The 18,319-nt window shown below is 41.6% G+C and overlaps 1 protein-coding gene across 2 annotated transcripts in view; it reads left to right on the forward strand.

The window, feature by feature from the left end:
• GALNT2 (polypeptide N-acetylgalactosaminyltransferase 2) overlaps positions 1 to 18,319 on the forward strand; it is a 140,704-nt gene that overhangs the window by 107,264 nt on the left and 15,121 nt on the right. For both annotated transcript variants that reach the window (XR_004645061.1, XM_034765132.1), the window contains exons 9-13: positions 1,359 to 1,446; positions 2,630 to 2,733; positions 9,095 to 9,221; positions 15,887 to 15,979; positions 16,166 to 16,249. Coding sequence is in view for 1 of the 2 variants with exons in the window: in XM_034765132.1 (XP_034621023.1) it covers positions 1,359 to 1,446; positions 2,630 to 2,733; positions 9,095 to 9,221; positions 15,887 to 15,979; positions 16,166 to 16,249 (496 nt within the window). In the remaining variant the exon portion in view is untranslated. The remainder of the gene's footprint in view (positions 1 to 1,358; positions 1,447 to 2,629; positions 2,734 to 9,094; positions 9,222 to 15,886; positions 15,980 to 16,165; positions 16,250 to 18,319) is intronic.

Genomic DNA, 18,319 nt, shown 5'->3' on the forward strand with positions numbered 1-18,319 from the left:
TGTCTGATGAAAGACTTCAGAACTACTACTCACTTTCTGTGAATATAAAATTAATATAAGTAATCGTGGGGTAGAAGATGGATTCAGCTGTCTTCATTTTGCTGTCCACATTAATCCTACCAGGCAGAAATCTACTGGTACGTGTTAAGGATCCTTAGTGCAATAGAGTTGGTGGGGCAAATGTTTTCTGAGACAGTTTTGTCCTTTTCCTATTTATCCCATTTCTCCAAAGGCAAACTGCTATACCTCCTTTCAGGAAAGGAAAACCTCTGATCTCTGACAAATCTGGAAATCCTCCATTAAATGACCTCATGTGTCCTAAATGCTTTTGGTAGCAGGTGTAGTATGAATAGCTGGCATGTTAGCCATTACGCAGTGAGCATTGTAGCTTTCTCTAGTATCTTTTTATAAACCTCCATGCTTCAGGGCATAAGGCTTCCTCAGAGAAGGGGGGTAGGAAGAAATTTTCACTATTGACCAGTTATCCTATAGCCGCTGGTTTTTTTTGCATCTTCTTCTGAAGCATCTGGTACGAGCCACAGTTGGAGACAGAATGCTGGACTGGATACGTGACTGGTCTGATGTAGCTTTGGCAGTTTCTGTGCTTGTTTTTCTAATCTTAATTCACAAAGCAAGCTGTCCAAAGAGAGGTTTTTCACCATTACATAAAACAATTTTGCTAAACATAAAGCACTGCATCTGAAGGTTTTAACATGCCATATTTTCTAAGCATGCAGTTAAAGAAAGTGGCATAAGTAGGTTTCCAAACTAGGTAGGTGGGAAAAAAAATTGCAAATCTATTGTGACATCCAGGAGAGTGCTTCATGTAATAAACAGAGATGAACAAATAAACTGCTGTGGGAGTGGTATGTATAATCTGACTAATCAGATTATAACTATGGTAATGACCTCTCATGTGTCCATGATAACTGACAGTTCTTCGTTTGATGCTCTACTTAACCAGAGGTGTATGAGACTAGATCCATACCAAGGATTTTTGTTTCTCATTTAGTGTTGCCGACTGTGGGTTTTAAAATACAATATAGAAGTATTTCAAGATAAATTTAGTTTACATTTGAGCCCATTTCTGTGTCATATCTAGTTTCTTCTCTTTCATCCGAAATCTTATTTGTTCCATCCTTTCCTTTTCATTTCTGTTCTCTCCTCAGATGTTTCCCTGAGCTCAGATTTTCATTTGAATCCTTATGTTAAACTATTCATTTTGCGCTAACCATCTAATCTGAATGTCAGTTCCCAATAATTTTAGTCAGAAATTCATCAGTAAAGGCTGAACAATGAATAAAAACTTCAATTAACTTTCAGTTTTTTTTCCTTTCTGATTTTTTTCCCTCTTGTAGGCTTTGATTGGAACTTGGTGTTCAAATGGGATTACATGACACCAGAGCAAAGAAGAGCAAGACAAGGAAACCCAGTTGCTCCCATAAAGTATGTTCCTGTCAACATTTCCCCTCACAAAAGAATGTTATAGATATTTTAAAAAGTGCAACTTCCTGAGCTACTATCTCCCAAATGTTGTCCACCACAAATGATCCCTAAGCTAACTGATAAGTGCTAGGGAGTTCTTTTATGAAAGTTTATATGCAAGACAAAAACTTGCAGTACTGTAATGTTGTTCCAGAACATTGCATGAAGCAGAGTCATCCATTACTTTTCTCCTTCCCCATCGTTCTACCTAAACTTACAGTTCTTAGTATTGTTCAAGCTGGTGTTGTACCACATGGAACAGAAGCAAGAAACTGATAGTACAAGTCTGTGGATTTGAATGGAAATAATCACTGTTATTCATTGTTCAGCTTCCATTATTGATATACATAATCAGCAAAAGTCTGATGGCATTTAATAGTTAACATCAAGAGCTTTTGATTTATCCCTTTTTCTAGAATGTGTAGAACTATTTTTAACCAGTTGGTTGGCCTGTTAAACATCATAGATTAACTATCAACAGTTAACTATCAGATGTATATGACATGAACACATTATAACATATACTCTGTGTACACCACTTGGCTTGACATACATTGAAAAATGTAAATGGACCGAGGCCTATTATGACCGAATGGACTACTTCATTTTCCCCAGCTGCAGAAAGGGGATATTGACCCTACCTCATTGGGATAATGAGGCTTAATTCTTTCATTGCTTGTATAGCACTCTTGAGACCCTCAGATAGAAACAGTTATAAGTGCAAAGTAACTATTATTTCTAAGGATCTTAGTGTACTGTCTGCACTTATAAGATGACCCCTTCTTTCTTGAATTGAAACTAATCTCTTTATTGTGCTAAGACTATGGTAAGGGTTTTAAAATTCAGTTTGACTCTGAGAATACATGTCCTATATAAAAGGAATATGAGACCTGACTAAGGATCTGGAAATAGAAACAAATTTTATCTATATAAGCCATGAAGCAGTATATTACTTAGAAATGCATACCACCACACTAGTATGTAGTGCTATACAAGGAATAATGACTAAATGCTTTTAAGATAAAAATATTGCAAGGCTACTTCAAGTAGGCATTCAGCCTTGAAGGCTCAAATGGTAGAGAACGATAAACTGGCAGATGATTAAATATTTAACTTCTGACTTTTCTCCCTTCTGTCTCTTTAGAACACCAATGATAGCTGGCGGGTTGTTTGTGATGGACAAATTCTATTTCGAAGAGTTAGGAAAGTACGATATGATGATGGATGTGTGGGGTGGAGAAAACTTAGGTATGTACATGGCTTTCTTCTGTTTGTACAGAGAGAATTAAAATGATCGTTAAGACTAAGTGGATTATTAGCAAAAATTCATAGACAACCAAGCTTCAGTTTAAAATAAAGAATTAGAATAGGGTAGGACTAGCATGTTGAATATGAATGACTGAGAGGGAAGCATTTGTTAACTATACAGTTCAATTATTTTTGTGAAAAGGCAGGCCAATAAAATGGAAGTAAGAAATTACAGGAATACAGATTGCATTTTTGAAAAATAATTTCCGGTATAGCTCTAAAATGGCATTCTCTTCTAGCTAAATTGATTAAAATGCTGCAGTGTCTAAGTGCCACCAGTTTAAGGGGCTTCTTAAGATGTTGGTGAAATTTAATCATGTAAAGCAGAACACACAAGTTCATGAGTTTAATCCTCTTATGTATACTTTAAGAAATCAATTAAAATGTAGCTGGCTGAAGACTGATCTAATATAATTTTTTATCATCTGTCCTAGTAGACCACTTGGCCCTAAGTTTAAGATAGTTCTATTATTTTGGGGAAAAACTGGCCTTTGGCAGTGTTCTAATTCATGTTCTTGGGCTAAGGGTGATATTTGAGCTGAATAATTCTGTTTTGGTGGTTTGGATTACAGTAGCATGAAGTTTTTTGCTTCTGCTAAGAGTGGTGTATTCAAAAACATTTTTCACTGTGACAACTTTTTAGAGCTTCCAATTTGCTGTTGTCTTTACTGAAGGACTATATTGAGCATCTTAGTCATTTTTTGAAATAGTTTAATTTAGAAACCAGTTACAGTTCAAATTTGTGCACTGAACATGCAAAGTACACTACTTTCAAACTTTTAGTGTGTTGTCATCCATCCATCCTCCATTCAGGGTTTTTACATACACACTTATTTAAAGCCTTGGAGTGCATTTATCTGAATCTGTTGTCAGAAGTACACTACAGTAATACAAATAATTCCAACATTCAAGGGTTGGAAGGATTGTCTGGTGTGAGTTCCTGTACAACACAGGCCATGGAACTTCGCTAAAATAACTCCTGGCTGAACTAGAATACACATTCTAGTATTAAAACACTTGAATCAAGAGTTTGGCTTTCATGTTGATTGTGCATTACTAATGTTGCAATTATGTCACCTTTTAAAAAAATTACCAGGAAAGTCATTGTAAAACTAATACTGCACGTTGCAGTTGACTTTACTTTAACGGAAAGCATTTTTAAACCAGTGCATACACTATTACCCTTGAGCCAGTCAGTGTATTTTAATGCCCTTCTTTCTTTACCTGCTGAGGGAAGGTTCCAACAGCTCACTCAGTCCTTTTTTCCTTCAGTGGGAACACAGCCCTGAGATCCCTGTCCAAGCACTTTTTCCTCCTGCTGTCCCACACATTCTCCATACGGTTTCCTTTCACTTCATCTCCCTGAATACTCTTTGGGCCCTAATCCAGCAGAGCACTTAAGTACATGTTTAACTTTAAGCATGAGTAGTCCTATTGCCTTCATGTGCTTAAAATTAAGCAGGTGCTTAAATGCTTTGCAGAATCAGGGCTTTGATGGGGGGCGGTGAGGGCAGGCTGGAAGCTGTAATTCTCTCAAGGTGAAGAGTTCCTGAGACTAACAAAGACCTGCTTTATGGTGTTTCCTCTGTTCCCTTCTCCCCATGTGGAGGGATGTGAGGGAAGCTAGAGGCAATTCTGAAGACTCCCTGGCAGTGACTTCTCTTCCTATTATGGGTGTCAACTACTGCACAAATAAAGTAATAGTAGCAAGTAGTGAACTTTCTGCAGGCGTCACATGATTAGTCAAAAATCAATTGGCAGGAAAAATTGAATATCCTTCATTTTTCTGTTTAAAATGCACAATACGCACACCAGGTACTTGATATCTACATTGTACAGCAGTGGACATCTAAATGTTCAATCATCTAACTTGCTGCAGTAATAATATGTCTAGATTGATTGGGAAGTGCTGCAAGTAAGTAAAACAACTTACTGGATATTTAAAACATTAGTTCTAAATGTTCTGCTGAAACTTACTGTTTAAAACTTAGCATTATTTCTATTGAAATATTTCTCCTGGATATCCAGTTGAGAGAACTAAAGGAGGTTTTATTTACACACATGTACACTTGACTCTATCAATTATAAAATGGCCTTGTAGTGTTTTGATGTCTATTTAACCATTATTTTAAACAATTAAGAGGTGATGTATTTTTTTGTCATTGTTAAATACAGTATTTTTGTTGTGTGACATACGGAAACTGGCTGTAGATCAGTGACCTTAGCTTTGGGAACCCTATTCCTAAGAATAACAAAAGAGCATTGCAGAGAAACTGAAGAATTTGAATATGGTGGGGAATAAGATATACTGCTAACACATTTGGATCTAAACTCAAGTTTAGAGGTTCTTCTTTGTAGTGGTTTGATTTTGTTAAAACCAGTTCGTAAGCAAGCAAGACTTCCTTCATAGTTTTTATATTAGTGTAATGCTACAGCAACAAGAATGAGCCTGTTGTTGAACGGATCTATACAAATATCATTACACCATTGGGGAATATGTAGTTCTTCGAGTGATTTGCTCACGTGTATTCCACAATAGGCGTGCATGCTTGCCACGTGCGCCAGCGTCGGAAGTTTCTCCCCTAGTACCCGTAGGGGAGCGCCCCAGTGACCCCTGGAGTGGCGCCTCCTTGGCGTGGTATAAGGGGTGCTGCGCGCTCCCCCCACCCTCAGTGCTTCGGAACTGCTCTGCTCCAGTTTTGCTGTAGCTTGTCCCCAGAACTCTTGTTTGTTCAGTGTATGTGACCTATAGTTAGTGCTCGATTCGTTTTAGTTTAGTTTAGCTGGCGCGCCCAGGCTGGGGCATGCCCCACGCCCCAGGTTTTAAGTCGCGCAACACTTGTAAGCGCCTGATGCCAGTGAGTGATCCACACACAGACTGTCTGTTGTTTGGGTGAAACTCATCTCAGCGATTGCTGTAAGATTTGCAAATCTTTTAAGCCTCAGACCAAGGGAGAGAGAGACATTAGGCTCTGGGTTATCCTCATGGAGTCATCATTGACCCAGACTCCAGCGCGCCACTCCAAGTCGGTACCGGGCACCGCGCTGTCAGAGTGCGGCAACCCCCCGGCCCCATCTACTAGTCGGCACCGCTCCCTGTCCACAGGGCACGCCAAGAAGGCTAAGAAGAGGCCTTCTCTGCCGCGGCACTGGAGTAAATCTGGGTAGAGACTAGACCCATGTTGGGCAGTCCTTGAGCCCTATCAGCCTCTAGTCCTCCGACTCAAGTCGAGCAGAGTAGCCCGGCCCAGTTGGAGCAGACTTCCCTGGATGTCCGGATACCCTCCACTCTGGAGGCCCTGCAGGCAGCCCGGGATGTCATATCCATGCTGGTACCAGGAGCACCACCACGCTCCAGAGGCAAGCCGCTGCTGGGATCTCCGCAGTCGCCCCTGACTCGGTCAAGGGAAAGTTCCGTGTGTAGCCCACCTGGGTCGCCGTCGACTCCCCCCAGGTTGTCTGGCTGGGTTCCGTCTGACAGAGACTCCAGGCACCGCTCTGCCTCGAGGAACGAACACCAATGGGACCAAGGCAGATGACACCAAAGGTCCTCATCTCGGAGGGACTATTGTAGCTGGTCGCGTCACGAACGTCAATGCTTTTGCTGTTCATCGTCCCGCTCCAGGACCCCACCACGGCACCACTCCCGCAGCCCCGGGTGTCAATCGCTGGCGAGTCGCTGTCACGGATCCACCCGTCAGAGCCAATTGCCGAGCAGCTGTTACCGACGGTACCAGTCCTCCACGTCACGATCTTGGCCACCACTCCTCCCGGTCCAGGGACAGTGGCAGGTCGTACATCATCCCGGCCTCCCTTCATAGCTGTCCATCGATGGGTCAGGCCTCCCAGGCTGAACATCCCGCTCCCCCGATGCCACAGCAGGTGCAGTGGCACCGGACCCCATGACCAGTGTAATGGTACCAGTGGGCACCGTGGCCCCCGATGCAGCCCCCGGTGGGGGTTCACTCAGTGGCTGGAGCCTCAAAGGACTGTCGGCCTCTCTCTCCCGGCCTCTGAGGAAGGAGTCGGTGAGACATACATCCTCAGCACCATGCACGGAGACCGACCAGGTGGTAGACCCTCTGGTGACGGTAGACACGCAAAGTATGGCACCGGCCTCCTCGCCCTCCCCTGATGAGGCGATTACGGCCCCTCCTCTCTCCATCCCGCAGGAGGACTCAAGGCCCACTAAGACCTATTAAAAAGGGTAGCATCAAGCCTCAACCTCCAGGCAGAGGAGGTGGAGGAGCCCTCGGACTCCCTGTTTAACGTACTTTCCCCCTCAGTACTGGGCAGGGTGGCCTTGCCTCTCCTGGTCGCACCTCTCGTGGAAGGTAGCCTTCCTGGTGGCGATCATGTTGGTGAGGCGGGTCTCAGAACTCAGGGACCTGACCTCCGAGCCCCCGTACATGGTATTCCATAAGGATAAGGACCAGCTCCGCCCACATCCTTCATTCCTCCCAAAGGTGGTCTCTGCCTACCACATAGGTCAGGACATTTTCCTGCCGGTCCTCTGCCCCAAGTCCCGTGCGTCCAGTGCGGAGCGCCGCCTCCACATGCTGGATGTGTGAGGGGCTCTGGATTTCTACTTGGAGTGGACAAAACCGTTCAGAAAGTCCTCGCAGCTGTTCATCGCCTCGGCCGAATGCATGAGGGGTCGGCCAATCTCCACTCAGCAGCTCTCCAATTGGATCACGTTGTGCATCCATACCTGTTATGGCCTGGCGGGAATCCCCCCCCCGCCGTCAATTGTGAGGGCACACTCAACTAGGGCGCAGGCCTTGTTGGCTGACTTTTTGGCCCATGTCCCCATCCAGGATGTGTAGGACTGCCACGTGGTCTTCAGTTCACACTTTCACCTCACGTTATGCGATTGTCTCCCAAATCAGGGAGGACGCCAGGGCTGTGCTCCGTCCCAAGAATTTGTGAACTCCTCCCACCTCCAACAGATAGAGCTTGGAATCACCTATTGTGGAATATACATGAGCAATCACTCGAAGAAGAAAAGACAGTTACCTTTTCCATAACTGGTGTTCCTCGAGATGTGTTGCTCATGTCTATTCCACATCCCGCCCTCCTTCCTCTCTGTCGGAGTTGTCTGGCAAGAAGGAACTGAGGGTGGGGGGAGCGTGCAGCGCCCCTTATACCCTGCCATGGAGGTGCCACTCCAGGCGTCAGTAGGGCGCTCCCCTACAGGTACTGCTAAGGGAAAAACTTGCAACACTGGTACACATGACGAGCACGCACACCTATTGTGGAATAGACATGAGCAATTCATCTCGAAGAACACAAGTTACAGAAAAGGTAACTGTCTTTTTTTCTGACTGTTTGTGCCTTTTTGATAAAATCACAGATGTGCATCAATTCAAAGGTGAATAGTTGGGACCGTATTCTAATAAAAAATATATCCCGATGCCTGCGATACGTAATGGGTGAGGGAGGGAGGCAAATAAGTTTTTTTTTTTAAATCTTCCCCCAATATCTTGGATTTTAAATGACTTAAATCTATTCAGATTTTAGCTGCGGAGTTAGTTAAAACTGCAATGAGTTTTGGTTGGGTGGTTGGTCGGGAGGTGGGGGGGGGAATTGTGTTAATTGAAACACAGCAAACAGTGATGTATAATAAAGGAGTCTATGCATAATATATAAAATAAAGGGTCATTTATGAAAGGTATTGCACAATTTATTGTAAAAATAAAATCAACTTCAATATTGAATACAAACGCTATCTTGTTGGACTGAATTCATGATTATTTGTCCTTTTTTTAAAAAGCTAGCTTTTTTGTGCAAACTGTACCAGTTCTGATTCAATGGTCTGACATTCAGAAGAAATCCTCCTAAAGCCCTTATGAATTTTAATATTGACATCTGTTGTGTGCTTACCCTTCACTCAGCCCTCTGCTGAAATTATGCAAACTAGCTTCAAACTTTCATCAATGAGTTCAACTCTACATAGCCCACACTTGAATTTAGTTGTTTTGTTTTGTATCAGTCCACTATAGATTTTAATCTCTGGGCCAAAAGCTGTGTAAACTCTCTCGTAAAACTCACCAGTGGAACTTTATAAATACTGGCAGGCAAAGGGATATAAATCCATAGCTGCTTCTCTAGAGTTTAGAGAACACTGAAGTGAAACAGTCAGACACGCTGAGCCCAATTTGTTAGCTTTTTTCATGTTCTCTGCAAGCTAAATATCTTCCTTTAATCCTATGTGACATAGTGCATATATTGGAAAAATGTGTTAAGGGTCAGACAAATTACTTTAGGTTTGTGGATACTTACCATGCATTCTTAATTGCAGAGATTTCATTCAGAGTGTGGCAGTGTGGAGGGAGCCTTGAAATTATCCCATGTAGCAGAGTGGGTCATGTATTCCGCAAGCAACATCCTTACACCTTCCCTGGTGGGAGTGGTACTGTGTTTGCAAGGTAACTATTTGCAAGTTCTTGGCTAAATCATGGAACTGTGGATTTTTGTTTTTTTTCTAGTTAGCCAGCAGGTGGCAGTAACTTCATTAAACTTCCAGGGCCTTTTACTAAAAATATGTACAATATGATCTGAAGTGAAAATCTTATGAATAAATTTTTTAATTAAAAGGAGATTACTTTTCATCTCTAGTGATAACTCAGATGCTCGAATTAGGGCAAAAATAAAAATTGGAAGACTAAGTGACAGTGGTGAAACGTTTTAATGAAGAGGTGAGGAATTGCCTAGTATCAGCCGGAAGAATTCTGGGCCAAATGGGGAAAGGGAAGAAATGGAAAATCTTTTAACAACGGGAAATTTACCATCAGCTTTGAAAACTTTGTATATCTTCTTAAAAGATCTTGTGGGAAATAAAGGCTTTATCTTCAGTATTCAGTCTTTAAAAGATGAAGAAAATTAAATTGTTCATTTTTCCACTTTGGACACTCAGACTCCACTAACACTGTGCTCGTTTTGTATATTTGTGTGTTGCATTTTGGTTTTGGGTTCCTGGTTCAATAGTAAACAATTCTGTGGTGTCATGTTAATAATCACATAGGCCCAGATTCTGATATTTGCAATGAGTAGTAGCTATTAGAATCTGGCTGGTCAAAAATATCCACTCCTTTCTCTTTCTGTTTGTTATATGAAGTTTTCCTTCCTTATACTGTAACTTTAAAAAAAAAAACAAAAAAAACACCCTTTTTGAGGCATCATGGTTCAGTAGTTAAGAAATCCCATCTCTGCTATTGATTCACTGTGTGAACTTGAATCCCTAACTTTTTCTCAGTTTTCCTTCTGTAGAATGAGGAAAGTGATTTTTATCAATGTTTGTATAGAGCTTTGAGACCTATGCCTCAAGGTACTGTATAAGTACAGTGTAGTAGTATTACATTCACGTTATATGAAATTTTCACTGATGTGTTGTTTCCCTAAAGAACCAGAGATGCAGCATGAGGCCTGGTATACACTTAAAATTTAGATCAACCTAGGTATGTCACTAAGGGGTGTGAAATTGAGCACCATAGCTATGCCAGCCTAACCCAGAGTAGGATACTACTAGGTTGATGGAAGAATGCTACTGCCACTTGGCGAGGTGGATGGAAAAACCCTTTCTGTCACTGTAAGAAGAATCTATATTATGTCGCAACAGCAGCATAGCTGAGCCACTGTAGTATCCATAGCATAGACAAACCCTTATTCTAGGCACAAAGTATGTTGAGCGTTTGTGTTTGGGAATTCCTCCAAGTTGATGAAGCATCAATAATTTATAGGATTTACAATATGCTAAATGCAAACAGAATAAAATGTATTTTGTACTGTAGGAATTCTGGAGTCCAAGCAAATCATAATCAACAAGTCATCGAGAGCAGTGGTTTTCAAACTTTTTTTTTCTGGTGATCCAGTTGAAGAAAATTGTTGATGCCTGCATCCCAATGGAGCTGGGGATGAGGGGGTTGGGGTGTGGGAGGGGGTCAGGGCTTTGGGCTGGGGGTGCAGGCTCTGGGCTGGGGCAGGGGATGAGAGCTTTGGGATGCAGGAAGGGGGTCTGAGTTTGGGGGGGCTCAGGGCTGGGGAAGAGGATTGGGGCACGGGCTTACCTCCGGAGGCTCCTGGTCAGCAGCACAGCCAGGGTGCAGAGGCAGGCATCCTGGCACCACGGACCGCATTGCGCCCCAGAGGCAGCCAGCAGGTCTGCGCAAGCGGCTCAGAGTGGCTCTCGCCTGCAGGCACTCCCTCCCCCTTCCCCCAGCTCCCATTGGCTGGGAACCGGCCAATGGGAGTACAGACCCAGTGCTCGGGGTGAGGGCAGTGCTCAGAGCCCCATGGGCCTCCCTGCCCATGAGCCAGACCTGCTGCTGGCCATTTCCAGGGTGCAGCGCGGTGTCAGAACAGGTAGGGACTATTAGTTTTTGCTGGCTGGCCGCCAGGGTTCCTGGGTGCTGAGCAAGTCCACCCAGTGCCTTGCATTCCACAACCCAGTACTGGGTCGCGACCTGAACTCTGAAAACCACTGATCTAGAGAGCCCAGACCTAGAGAACCAGACGTACGTTCTTCACACCTGGAAGCTCCTGACCCAGTCCCTTAGGCAGTGTTTCACATTAGATAAAATACTCTCTCTTTTGGAAGTGCAGATTGATTCTACTTTTTGTGCAGCACTAATGAATTGGCTGATTTGGTGAAATAAAATTACTGGTCTTGTTTCTCTGAATAGTTTTAGCAGGGATTTTTCTTTGAATATCTGCTTCCCCTTTCTGTTGAGATCTGAATTTTATGCTGCTGTGGAAAATTAGCAATGGCACATGTGAGGAAACAAAAGATTGATAATGAAATACCCTGTCTTGATTACAGCCCTGCTCCAATATTAATATTACACCAGGGAATAGGAAGATCTACTGATTCCACTATATGGGTTGGTTTCAGAGTAGCAGCCGTGTTAGTCTGTATCCGCAAAAAGAACAGGAGTACTTGTGGCACCTTAGAGACTAAATAAATTTGTTAGTCTCTAAGGTGCCACAAGTACTCCTGTTCTTTATATGGGTTGGGTTTATGACATAACTGCATATCAATTTCACAGTAGCTTTCCAGGGTCATGTTAATGAAAGACTATGTGATTTGCACACTGCTCTGCAATTTTCAGTTTTGGGCTAATGCCAAGACGCTTTTCCTCCCATAAGACTTAATAGGTACTTAATACAGATGGGTGAAATTTTTCAGACAAATATCTTACTTGCCAAGAAAGCACATTTGGGTTAACCAAAACTATTTGCAAATTCGTGTCAAATACATAGAATTGTTTCAACCAAACTGGAAAAATCAAAATGTTTTGATAATGTTAAAATTCAACTTTTTCAGTTCTGACCAAAAATTCTATTTTAAATTTCAGGCATTTTGACAAAGGAAAGGCACTAGATTCAAAAAATGACAAGAGGTGGTGGTTCATCCCTTAAAAGCTGTAGCCCAGTGGTTAGGGCATTCACCTGGGATGCGGGAGACACAGAATTTGAAATTGGGTCTCCCACATTGTCGGAGAGTGCTCTAATGTCCAGGCTCCAGAGTCATTCTCACTCTCCCTGGCCCAATGACTATCCCTTGTCATTCATAGAGACAATTCATACAGGGAAAGAAAGTGCTTTTAAGGGAGACACCATCACCATCTTCCCAGCAATTTTGTTAATCTAGTCCTCCTTTCCTTTGCTTTTTTCAAAATGCCTGAACGCTGAAATGAAAATATTTGGGTCACAATGAAATGTTTTGTCATTACTGAAACATTTTGTTTTGACTCAAGTTTTATTTACTTTTCGATTTGCTGAAAAAATTAGAAAGTCATCCTTTTTTTTTGTTGGTGAATAATGGATTTTTTTTTTGGTTCACTAAGCTCTTGTACTTTAATATATATAAATATAGCTCCGATTTGAGCAACAGGAAAGGATGTGTCTATATATAATATAACCAGGGCCGGCGCAACCCATTAGGCGACCTGCGTGGTCGCCTAGGGCACTACAATTTGGGGGACAGCGACCGCGGCGGTATTTCGGCAGTGGGACCTTCTGCCGCCTCTGCAGGGGGCGGCATTTTGGGGCGGGACCTTCTGCCGCCTAGGGCGGCAGGAAAGCTGGCGGTGCTTCTGAATATAACTGTGTATGGTAAATCAAATTACTGTTTGTCTGAAGCACTATCCAAAACTGCATTTGGGTTGGAAAGGATCTGGCCTGTGATGTCACAGTTATGCAACCAAATCACAAGGGTGCACAGGTAGGACCTCCTCATTCAAACAGATATCCTTATGCTCATTAGGTGTAATGGGTGAAAGGGGAAAATACTGGAAGGGAGAATCTTTTTAAAACATGTCCCTATATTTGTTCTTCAAAATGATTTTAAGAAACCAATACCAACTTGAACTGTAAAGACAGTGGAAGTGTGTAACCAATGTCTCTCCTGCTCTGCCTTTCCACATAGCTGATTTTCCTCCTCCCCTTTTGGTTGCCCATCTGCCTCATGGACTGAAAGGCTGTGAAAACCCTTACAAGTCATTCTAATTGCTTTTTATTTGGGGGGTGGAGGGGTGGGAGGATGATATGGTTAATTAATGCAATTTTGTTTACACTTGAATTGCTTTGACCAAATAAGAAGTATCCCTGACAAAAGCCAGAAGCAGAAGGGGAGTGAAAAACAACTCCTCGGCTTTGGCTGAAAGGGAGTTTTAGAAAATTAGCAGTTTCCACAAGGAAATTATCATCAAACAAAACGCAGAGACTGTTTGTTTGAACTTCCTCTTCACTTGTGGTTTTTGCACTCAGGAGTTTTTGACCAGCCTTTTTCAGCTCATGGTCATTTAATTTCCACTGCAGAAGCAGAAGGATACAAATTAAAGATGTCTTTAACTCCCAAACCAATATGTGTTATCCACAGATAACATAAGAACAGCCATACTGGGTCAGACCAAAGGTCCATCTAGCCCAGTATCCTGTCTTCCAACAGTGGCCAATGCCAGGTGCTGCAGAGGGAATGAACAGAACAGTCAGTCGTTGAGTGATCCATCCCCTGTCATCCACTCCTAACTTCTGGCAAACAGAGGCTAGGGACAGCCAGAATATGGTGTTGCATCCGTGAACATCTTGGATACTAGCTATTCATGGACCTATCCTCCCTTAGCTGATGAAGATGGGTAATGTCCCACAAATCACTAGAGATTTTTTTATTGACAAATGTACAAAATAGTCTTCAGAGCATGGAAGGTACTAATGAAATAAAACTTTAATTCCCCAAATGATCACTTCTAATTTTGTAAAAAGATAATAAGGCTGTCTCTGGGAGCAGAGGGGTGTATGTGTGTGAAGAGAAAGTTTTCACAGGAGGAAGAGCTGAAAAACTACATTTTAGAAAGTTTAAAAAGTTTGTACTGGGAATATTGTCCCTATCCTTCCTGTCCAATTGCACATACCTCAGGAGATCATACAAATGTCTAAAAATGACCTAAAATAGCTTTTCGGTACATAACTACTTAAAATTGTAGGTGTCTCACAATCTCCCAAGTCTAGAGACAAACGCTGGTTCCACTGGGAAGATGAGAATCTCCCCCCTCAATAGCATGAAGCTCCTATTTCTAGCCTTACAGAATCTGATGACAACATACTATCAAATTGTGATATTTTTATGCACAGAAAATCTGTTACTGGGACTGGATTGCCCATCCCAATCCTCATCAGAGGTCATTTTCGGCATCTAGAAATATCATATTTGAAAGAGGGGGGGGGGGGAATATTTTCTTTGTAGGTCAGCCTACCAAAGAAAAAGCTTTTGGAAGCTGCCTAGCATTTTGGAATGTTACAAATGTTTGTAAATCCTGGAGGTGATGGATTAGTGGACAGAAGGCAACTGAGGCAGTCAGTGTGTGATATTTGTTTGATTCTGTAATATTTGCTACATGGATGCTGCTTCTGTGTATGCATATGTAACACACTGGGATTTTGCAGACAACTTCTAAGAGGTAATATGTTTCTGTGCAAGATTATCTGTTTAATGTTGAATTGATAAAAGTTTAGTTGCTTTTTGTGACTGTACTCCAGCAGAAGAGAGAACTTTTTGACAGAATGGCAAGAGGAATATCCTCGAGAATGACAAAGCTTTAGTCACATTGCAGCTCAGGTTTAAAGACACTGTTTATATAAAGATAAATATATAAAAATACACAGCAGTCTCTGAAGAGTTTGGACAACATTTTCATATCTTTAAAACAGAATTTTAAGTAGTGTTACAAACATCTAACCTTCAGCTTATTCTTGGTCATCTCAGCGGTAACAAAACCTCTAGGTTCATAAGTCTAAATGTTTCACCACTTACAATTATTTATCCATCTTGGTAGCATTCAAGTTGGTGTGCAGTGGGGGACAAAAAGGAGGTTGAGAAATATACATTCCATACGATGGTGTGTCAGTTTTCTCTGGCTTTAGTGAAAACGGCTTGTAAGATAAAAGGCAAACTGTCAAATATTGCCAGCTGTTGAGATTTTAGATTCTTCCAAGTTTCTGATTCAAAAACCACTCAGTAAATTTTGTTTCTTTGCAAGACGTGGCCTAATAAATTAACAAAGTTGCTTTCAAAAAGAGCATTGTAGAAAATGAAAGTCTTGAACTAAACTTTTTACCTTTTCTGATTGGACGCTTGGACCAGCGATTAGGACTTGTCTGCTATTCCTGTTTAACTCCAGGTATGAACTCTCTTATTGCAAAATAAGTATGTCCACACATGGAATTAATCAGGAATAGGTAAACCACTTTAAATTCACGCCCTATCTTATTATGGGTTAATTTTCATGTGTTGACAAGCCCTTAGGCTATCTCTACACTGTGGGGACTATAATGGCATAGCTGAGGCACTTGGTGTGGATTTTTCACACTCATTAGCATTATAGCTATGTTGACCTAAATTTTAAGTGTGGATCAGGCCTAAGTATAAGGAAGGCACAAAGTCCATTCCAAATGTGTGTGCTTCAGTCCTACCACCTCTGTGGTATGTGTAGTAGAGGGTGGCGAAAAAATAAACATAATCAAAACAGACAAAAATATGTGTCATGGATTGTGACAGGAAAAAACATAACCTGCATCTCAATTTGATTGTTCCTAGAAATACGCGTAGGGCAGCAGAAGTGTGGATGGATGAGTACAAAAATTTCTATTACGCAGCAGTGCCTTCAGCCAGAAACGTACCTTATGGCAAGTAAGTCTGATCTGCTGCTGCTTCTTCCTATTCACTTATTCTGTTTGCCATTAGTAGTTCATGAGGGCAAAGGGGTGTTTCATTTCTTTTAAATATATTTCTACTGATAAATGTCTCACTTATTAAACGTGCTTTAAAATTCATCAAATACAACTGCCAGAACTTGCTGTTTTTGTTTCTCTCTAGTATTCAAAGCCGAATGGAACTGAGAAAGAGACTTAGCTGCAAACCTTTCAAGTGGTATCTTGAAAATGTCTATCCTGAGTTAAGGTGAGTCTCAAAACAGCCTTTCTGGCAGTGTAGGTTCTTTCTTTACCTGGCTTGGCCAGAAACTTTACTACATGTCTCCTGCACAGGCATTTAGGATATTAGCTAGTTAAAATATGTCTCTTGCAGTTTTTGCTTACTACTTTATTCTGCTGTCATTTTCTTCACTGACCCATCCCTTTTCCTCTTGCCCCATATCCATATTGCAATTTCATCATGTGATTGTCACTGCCAAGAGGGCTGGCTGACTTCTCCAAAACTGCTGTACTCCTGGGCTAGCTGCTTGCTGGAAATGCATCATTCTTCATCCTTCTCCGCTCTCCTTCAAGCTGTTAGCTTCACCTATGTGGCATGCTTAGCTCTGTGAGCAGCCTTAAACTAGGTGCAGTGCAAAACTTTTACTGCCAGTTTAGTAAGTGATCCTCCCATGTAGAGTTATGTTATAGGTTAACTGAGGTCTTCAGATGAAAACATTTTAAGATACTTTAGAGGCATTGGTCAGAGCCCAGGCATGAGAATACAACCTATCCGGTTGATTTCCATTCATCTCTTCTGTAGGATAGAAAATCTTCAGAGCTGTATTTATTTACCAGACAAAGATTTTAAATGAATAAAACCACCATGCTCAATATCCTACTACTAACCCTACCTGTCAAATCTAAGGGTCTGTGAGCTAGTATCTGTCATACAACTAATCTTATTAAACAACTGTAGACTGGTATGTGGCTTTTATACAGTAGCACATTTCTTGCTGTAGGAGTTCCAAAACACTTTAAGTTAGAATACAATGAGATAAATACTGGTAGTACAGTGATTTATTTTTTTTTTTTTTAGGCAAAAGCAGCAGCTAATATACCCTCAGTAGAAACTTTCACAGACCCATAAACATTAGAACCTGTCTTTATAAAGAGGGATAATAATGGTAAGGAGACCAGTTATCCTTTTTTCTTTTCAAAAAGTGCCATGGGATATTTACTTTCCCTTAGAGTTGGGCAAAAGTGATCTCTGATGTCTCATTTGAACAGATGTTCCTCTCCCTGCAACTTCCCACACCTGTACCTACTGACGGATGTGCTTTAGGGTCTCTTGTTTTAGGATTTGCATGAATTTCATTTGAAACTTAACTAGAAATTTTAAGATTACCCATACCTTCCTGCAAGTCCTCAAGCAGCTAATACATTTGGCATTTTGTAGCTTTGTTCTGTCACCATCTTGAATTTTACCACAAGATGGCAATGCTAAATTTTAGTGGAAGGATCCTCAATGAAGGCTTATAGGTAACTTACAACAAATACTATTCCCTAGGCTTCAGTAAATAAAGCATTATTAACCTGTAATTCTTTACCATGTCAAACTTTTAAAATATCAGCTTAATTTATTTTGGATATTAGCAGTTAATTACGGCTTAAACCTCATTTGTAAAGTCAGTGTCCAGACCCTCATTCTTTTCTAATAAATGGCTCTTTTTTAAAAATGAACCTTCCTTAAAAGTTGGAGAGCTCAAGGGATTGTTCAGATCCAGGTTAGATTTTACTCAAAGCTACGTGTTCAGTTGTGCCATAAACTCTTGACCTGTCTTTTCAAGGCTTTGGGGCCAAAATGTCAAGATTTCAGTTGCATCCAAACTAGAATAAAAATTTACAACCATTGCAATTTTGAATCCAACCTGGAATCAAAACCATAGGGGTGGGTTCTGTGCAGGAATGACTAGATGAGATTTTATGTCCTGTGTTCTGTGGGTGGTCTTCTGGCCTTAAAATAAATAACTAAATAGTCTGACTACAAGTGGTGAGAACTGGGAAATAGAGCGCTCGCGCTCTCTCTCTCTCTCTCTCTCTCTCTCTCTCTCTAGATATATATAAATAAAAAAATCATATGCGTCTATCTGGGTAAGATTATCCTGCCTGAATGCATAAGAATGAAACAGTGACAAAAATAAGACCTCTGGGGTAAACAGCTTCAAAGGAGTTAACACTTGCTGGACCATCAACAGGGAAGAAATTGTCTGGCTTCATCCAAACTAGAAAGGTTTACTCTTTCCAGGGCTAGAGCCTGGGATCTTGGGGGATCCTA

The sequence above is a fragment of the Trachemys scripta genome, chromosome 3, assembly GCF_013100865.1.
Source record: "Trachemys scripta elegans isolate TJP31775 chromosome 3, CAS_Tse_1.0, whole genome shotgun sequence".
Taxonomy (NCBI): domain Eukaryota; kingdom Metazoa; phylum Chordata; order Testudines; family Emydidae; genus Trachemys; species Trachemys scripta.